Source organism: Pteropus vampyrus, unplaced genomic scaffold (assembly GCF_000151845.1).
Source record: "Pteropus vampyrus isolate Shadow unplaced genomic scaffold, Pvam_2.0 Scaffold510, whole genome shotgun sequence".
Lineage (NCBI taxonomy): Eukaryota > Metazoa > Chordata > Mammalia > Chiroptera > Pteropodidae > Pteropus > Pteropus vampyrus.
Genome location: NW_011889291.1, coordinates 688,817 through 695,851, shown reverse-complemented (window position 1 = coordinate 695,851; position 7,035 = coordinate 688,817). Strand labels below are relative to the sequence as shown.

Below are 7,035 nucleotides of genomic sequence, written 5' to 3'. Positions count from 1 at the left end.
GTTTCTTTCTACTCCCACCCTACACCAGAGGCAACTCCTCCTCTTGTTTCCACCATAAATTAGTTTCAGCTGTTCTAGAACCTCATATCAATGGAATCCCACGGTGTGCGTTTTCCAACTACTGATACACGCAGAAACGTGGATGAACCTCAAAAACACAATTATTATGTTTTATTTTATAGTTTTATTATACCATAGGATAAGTATAGGTCACATATTACAGGTGTTTGTGTCGCATGATGAGGTAATTTGTGTTGCTATTGGATGGAGGTGACAGAAAGGAGAAGTAAGGAGACTTGTCTGCCCTCTAATCTCTGGCCAGAGCAGAACCCAGATGGGGTCAGAGACCAAAGAAAGGGCTTGTAGGACCCTTGGTCCGGGCTCAGAGATGACATGTGGGAGACACTCAGGATCATTAGAACCAGCAGCATCCCACAGAGACATGGAGGCCACCGTGTTGAGATGGAGGGACTGGGGAACTGGTCAATAACGCATGATGCTTCTGTGTGCCAGGCACAGGGCTGGAAGCCCCCAAGTGAGGGCTCGCATCATCAGAGAGGGGCAGAAGGGCATTCCTGGCCCAGGACAGAGCTTAAACAAAGGCTGGAGAGAAGGAACTGGTGAAAAAGACAAGCAGTACTTTTCAAGTCCTTTCAAATGGGAAGTAGGGCGAGGAAAGCAATCTAAAGTCACGTGGGTAATAGGGGGAAAGAGGACAGGCTCGTCAGACCCATCCCTGACCCTTCCCCTGGCTGCACCCCTGGGCCCCTGCGAGGCTGACGTGGTTCTCTCGGGTTCAGGGCAAGTACTTTGAGATCCAGTTCAGCCGTGGCGGAGAGCCAGATGGGGGCAAGATCTCCAACTTTCTGCTGGAGAAATCCCGCGTGGTCATGCAGAATGAAAATGAGAGAAACTTCCACATCTACTACCAGGTGCAAGGACGGGGCGCCCCACCTGCAGCCCGGGGGAGACAGGGGGAGGGTCGGCATCTGGGAGCCCACGACAGTGAGCGCTGGGGCACCGCGAGGCCTGTGCCAGTCCCGTGCCAGACACATGAGCATTGCTCACCCTCCAGCTGCTGGAAGGGGCCTCCCAGGAGCAGCGGCAGAATCTGGGACTCATGACCCCCGACTACTATTACTACCTCAACCAATCGGACACCTACAAGGTGGACGGCACTGATGACAGGAGCGACTTCAGCGAGACTCTGGTGAGCACCAGTCGCCACTCCAGCCCCGGCAACCTCTGGTGTTACAAATCAGGAAACCGAGACCCAGAGAGGGGCAGGGACTTGCCCAAGGTCAAAGAGCGAGCAGGTGAAAGAGGCAGGGCAGGGACCTAAGTGTCCTGATGCTCTGAGTCCACGCTGTGTCCCCAAAAGCCTGACCTGGGAGACAGGATGGAGGCCTGGATTGGTGGCACAGGCTCTGTCCCCATTGTGCCCACAGAGTGCCATGCAGGTCATCGGGATCCCACCCAACATCCAGCAGCTGGTCCTGCAGCTCGTGGCGGGGATCCTGCACTTGGGAAACATCAGCTTCTGCGAAGATGGGAATTACGCCCGGGTGGAGAGTGTGGACCGTGAGTGTGGGCGCTGGGGAGGGCAGGGTGCAGGCACGGGTTCATGGGAACTGCTCACTCTTAGTTCGACCCCCTGAGGGTGAGAACCCATGAGGATAGTTTCAGTGTCACTAGGCAAAATAGGGAGAGACAGAAGCACCGAAAGGGGCATAGGAGCGTGACCAGCCACCCCTTTACCCCGCCCGGCAGTCCTGGCCTTTCCTGCCTACCTCCTGGGCATCGACAGTGGGCGGCTGCAAGAGAAGCTGACCAGCCGCAAGATGGACAGCCGCTGGGGTGGGCGTAGTGAGTCCATCGATGTGACCCTCAACGTGGAGCAAGCGGCCTACACCCGTGACGCCTTGGCCAAGGGGCTCTACTCCCGTCTCTTTGACTTCCTCGTGGAGGCGAGTGGGGCAGGGTGCAGCGGTGGGCAAGGCGGTCTGGGACCTGCCAACTAAAGGAAGCAGGCTTGACTTTCGCAGCCTCACCAATTCCCAGCAGTGGGAGGCACAAAGCAGGGGCAGGACGTGGTCAGATGGAAGGTCGAGAGGCTCCCTCTGGCCGTGGCGTGGAACCCAGAAAGGAGAGGGCTGTGGAAGCCATCCAGGCCTGGACTGGGATGGGACTGTGGCGATGGAGAGGGATGGATGCCTTTGAGAGCCAGGAGGAGGATCATCAGGAGGACAAAGTGATGGACTGGATGGGGGGGATGGGAACAGCATGTGTCGAGGTCAAGAATGATGACAGTAGCTAATATTATGTAATACCTAGTGCGTACCTGTTACGGTTGTAATTTTTACATGCATCGATCTATTTATTTCTTAGAAAAAACCCTATAAGATAGTTGCTACTATTAATCCATTTTAAAGGGGAGAAAATAGAGGAGCAGAGTGTTTAAGGGACAGAGCCAGCTCCCAAGGCAGATCCAAATGCTCTAACACCTGGCTCCCTCATGCGGGTAACTGATGGGGGTACGCACAGAGCTGGGGAAGGCAGGAGACAAACTGCTGTGAGGGGACATGGCCTGGCAGTGTGGCTAAGAGCACAGATAGAGTGACAGGCTGACACTCACTTCCTGTCCCCACCCTCATCACAGGCCATCAACCGTGCTATGCAGAAGCCCCAGGAAGAATACAGTGTTGGCGTGCTTGACATCTATGGCTTTGAGATCTTCCAGGTACCGCCTGTGCTCCCCGGCCCACACACTGTCCCTCCCCGTGTCCAAGGTCACAGAGTGACCCAGTGGTGGCCCAGTGGTGACCGCAGGGTGGCCCAGTGATCCCAGGAACCTCCAGCAGCAGCCCGCTGAAGGAAGCACTCTTTTCCTCCCTCGGCAGAAAAATGGCTTCGAGCAATTCTGCATCAACTTTGTCAATGAGAAGCTACAGCAGATCTTTATCGAACTCACCCTGAAGGCTGAGCAGGTGGGCAGGGGCAACCAAGTAGCCAGGGACACCAGACAATGCTGGGGACCATAAAGATCTCTCAGCAACTAAGGGACACCCCAACCCCCATTCCCACCTCTCCGTGCTGACCCTCCAGGCTCCACTGTGAGATTTTATCTGGAAGAGGTTTCCTGCCTCTAAAGTTTTGACAAAGACTGGGGAACGGCCTTTGTTCAGTCCCTCGACAAGTACTTACTGAACCCCTGCACTGTGCCCAGCACTGTCGTCAGTGCTAGGAGGCCACCTCCCACAGGCCGCACAAAAATCCCCAATGTTTCCATTCTGCCCCACCCACAGAAGCAGAGCCTCAGAGGAGGATTCAGGGCAAAGACCTGGAGAGGGATTTTTAAAAAGAGCCCAGGTCGGGTGTGTTAAGGAGCAACTGGACTCAGGTCCACTGGGACCCACGGAAACTGTGGAGCAGACCTCGGAGCTGGCTGCTAAAAGAGAGAGGGGGCCAGGGTATCTATCGGCCTGTTCCTATCTGCGGTCGAGGGCTGCCAGGCTGGCATTTCCAGCCTGCCCCATGCAGGACAATGGGCTTTGTTACGGGAGACTGTCCTAACTGATGAGATGTTGGGTGGGGGGGACACCGCCCCACTTTCTTCCCCCATCCTAGAATGTACGTGGAGCACACATTCTAGAAGTGCACACATCTTTGCCCAGCCAGCTGCCCCCACCCCTGCCCCCTTTGCCGCCCCCAGGAGGAGTACGTACAGGAGGGCATCCGCTGGACCCCCATCCAGTACTTCAACAACAAAATCGTCTGTGACCTCATCGAAAACAAGCTGGTGAGGGCCAGGCCAGCTTTGGGGGCGGGTCTCACTAGGCCCCATGGTTGAGCCTGGGAGGCCTAGGACAGCCAGGAGGGGGAATGAGCCCTGTAGGCCCTTCTCTACCCAGAAGCATGGACAGAGCCTGTCAGCCACCTCACCCATTTACTCTGCCCACCTGCTGGCCTTTCACTGCTCAGGGAGGGCTCAGTGCTGACAGGTCCCCACCAGGCATCGTGGTCTGGGGAAGGGAAAGAGGCATGGATCCCTTATGGGGTCCCTCACCCCATACTGTGCCCCAGGGAGCTTCCACAGCCCTCTCACACATACCTGGACCCCACCACCTTCTTTTGCTCTGGTATTTAGAAGGCCCCCCCTCGTCCCCCCACCCCGGTAAAGCTCTCTGTGCTGGGTTGCGGGTAGGGCCAAGCCAGGCTGAGCGGCTGCCGCTTCTCCATGCCCACAGAACCCCCCAGGCATCATGAGTGTCCTGGACGACGTGTGTGCCACCATGCACGCCACAGGCGGCGGTGCCGACCAGACGCTGCTGCAGAAGCTGCAGGCGGCCGTGGGCACCCACGAGCACTTCAACAGCTGGAGCGCCGGCTTCGTCATCCACCACTACGCTGGCAAGGTGCACTGCACACGTGCGCGCGCACGCACACACACACACACACACCCCGCCGGTGGCCCCCAGCGGCACCTCCTCACAGACCCAGGGGGCTCCAGGCTGCAGCTTCCCAACCTCCTAACGGAAGGAGCCCCTGGGTACCCCCAGCCAGGGATGCAGAACTCCACCCACCCTTCTCCAGCCCTACCCCAAGGACAGAAAGAGGAACTCCCACCAGTGACCCCAAGAAACTGGCCTGGGCCCCCCACCGAGCCTTCAGCCAGAGCTGCAGAAACCCACTGGCCCCTGATCAAGGCCACAGCTCCCCCAGCTAACAGGACAGCTCCTCTTATAGGACTGAAACTCCCTCCCATTGACCCTAAGTTGGGCAGAAGACCCCAAACCCCAATCTGAGCTGTAAGACCCACTAATTCTCTGACCCATGACACAGGCCACCACCTTTTAACCTCAACTTAGAGACCCCCCAGGCCCATGCAAACCACCACCCTCCAAAATGGGCTGGAGTCCCCTACAGTCCCCTCCCTAAGGCCATAGAAATCCACTGGCTTGTGACCCTGGCCACAGTCCCCCTCTCCAATTGTGAGGACTGCAGACTCTGCCACTGACCTTCACATGAGCGGCAGATACCCACAGCGGTGCCTTGGCTTGCTACAGCCCACCAGTCCCTCAAACGGGCTGAAGTTCCTGTGTCCCCTGAGCCACGGAACACCCACAACCAAGATGACAAAGAGCCCCTACCTTGGATGGCAGACCCAGCCCACAAGCCTGGCTGAAGTCCCCCAGCATCTCTAGCCACTGCTGTAACCCTCCCCCAACACAGACCCCCAGACCCCCATTGACCACAACACACATACTCAGTCTGACCTTTTGATTCCAAATTAAGTAACAGAACCCCCACCCTGGACACTTCCTGCCCAGACTGCAGCCCGTTCCCCAACTCTGGGCTATAACTGTCACCTCCCCCGCCTCTGATCCAGGCTGAAGTCTCCTGCTCCCTAACCTAGACTATAATCCCTACCTACCCTCACCTCTGACCCCGACTACAGCTCCACCCTCCAATTTCAAATTGAACATCAGAACTCCAGGGACCCCAGGCCCATGCTGCTGTCCCTGCCCCCTATTCTGAACCACGGATCCTAACTTCCCAGGGCATGACCCCCGACCACCTGAGCTGTAAGCCCCACTACCCACTCAAGCCTCAGCCCCTCACGCCCTCCAATGCCACCTCCTTCCAGGTCTCCTATGATGTCAGCGGCTTCTGCGAGAGGAATCGGGATGTTCTCTTCTCCGACCTCATAGAGCTGATGCAGACCAGTGAGCAGTGAGTGCTCCCAGACGTGGGGACATCCGAGCAGAAACCCCCATGGGGATGGGGGAGGCCTGGGGACCACCCATCTTCCCTAGAGCTCCCATCATACCACAGGCTTTGTGGGAGTGTCTGGGTGGCCAGGACAGTATTTCCAGTGACTGGCTCTGATTAAACAGTAACCAGAGTTCTTAATGGCCCTTCCAGAGCCACCCTCTGCAAACCCAAGCAACCATGAGGGGTACAGACAGTTTCCTTTTTTATGCAGAGAAAACATCTCGCTCTGCAATTTTCTGTATTAACACATATGGATCCATCTCCCTGATGACAGCTGCATACCAGCTTCCACCTTTTGGCTTTTTATACCTCAAAATTTAATTCAAGCTCTGCTGTAGACCAGGCACCGTTTGAACTTGTGGGGATGGATAACCGAACAAGTCAGAGAACACAGGTGCTCTCATTGTGACGACAGCCCAGTGGGGAGACATTGAACTAGGAAAAAAGTCAAATAGAATCTAGCATCAAAAAAGTCAGGGACTTATGAAAAGTCATAAGACAGTGGTTCTTAAAAGGTTGAAAAAAGGTCAAAAAAGTCAGGGACTTATGAAAAGTCATAAGACAGTGGTTCTTAAAAGGGTGAAAATGTGGTTCCTGGACCAGCTACATAGGCCTCCTCTGAGCTGGTTACAAACACAGATTCTCAGGCCCCAATCCAGACTGACTGAATCAAAGTCTGCATTTTAACATGATCCCCGCCCCCACCTCCACGCCTCCCGGGGACCCATGTGCACATCAGACTTTGAGATTCATTGATCTAGAGCAGTGCTGTCCAACATATTCCACATCCAATAGAATTCAAGCTACATATGTAATTTTTTTTTAAAACAGCCTTATTCAGGTATAGTTGACACACCATTAAATGCACCCATTTTAAACAGCTTTATTCAGGTACAGCTGACACACCATTAAAAAGGTAATTTTTAATACAGAGTTAGACAACCATCACCACCATCCAGTTTGGAACATATGCGTCACCTCAAAAAGATCCCTTGTGCCAAACTGCAGTCAAGCCTCATCTCCACCACCTGTGTCATTTTAAATGTCCTAGTAAGCACATTTAAAAAGTAAAAAGGCAAACAGGTAAAACAGGTGAAATTTTAAAATGTTTTCTTTAATGCACTATACCCAAAATATTATCATCTTGACATGCAATCGATATTTTAAAATTCTTGTCTATGGCCATGCCACCCTGAACAAGCCTGATCCCATCTGATCTCGGAAGCTAAGCAGGGTCAGGCCTGTTTAGTACTTGGATGG

General features: G+C 54.6%; 1 protein-coding gene across 1 annotated transcript in view; it reads left to right on the top strand.

The window, feature by feature from the left end:
• MYO1F (myosin IF) overlaps window positions 1-7,035 on the top strand; it is a 33,802-nt gene that overhangs the window by 14,628 nt on the left and 12,139 nt on the right. The window contains exons 7-15 of the mRNA XM_023524924.1: window positions 801-932; window positions 1,076-1,210; window positions 1,449-1,581; window positions 1,771-1,967; window positions 2,660-2,740; window positions 2,901-2,987; window positions 3,713-3,799; window positions 4,248-4,415; window positions 5,648-5,733. Of these exons, the coding sequence (XP_023380692.1) occupies window positions 801-932; window positions 1,076-1,210; window positions 1,449-1,581; window positions 1,771-1,967; window positions 2,660-2,740; window positions 2,901-2,987; window positions 3,713-3,799; window positions 4,248-4,415; window positions 5,648-5,733 (1,106 nt within the window). The remainder of the gene's footprint in view (window positions 1-800; window positions 933-1,075; window positions 1,211-1,448; window positions 1,582-1,770; window positions 1,968-2,659; window positions 2,741-2,900; window positions 2,988-3,712; window positions 3,800-4,247; window positions 4,416-5,647; window positions 5,734-7,035) is intronic.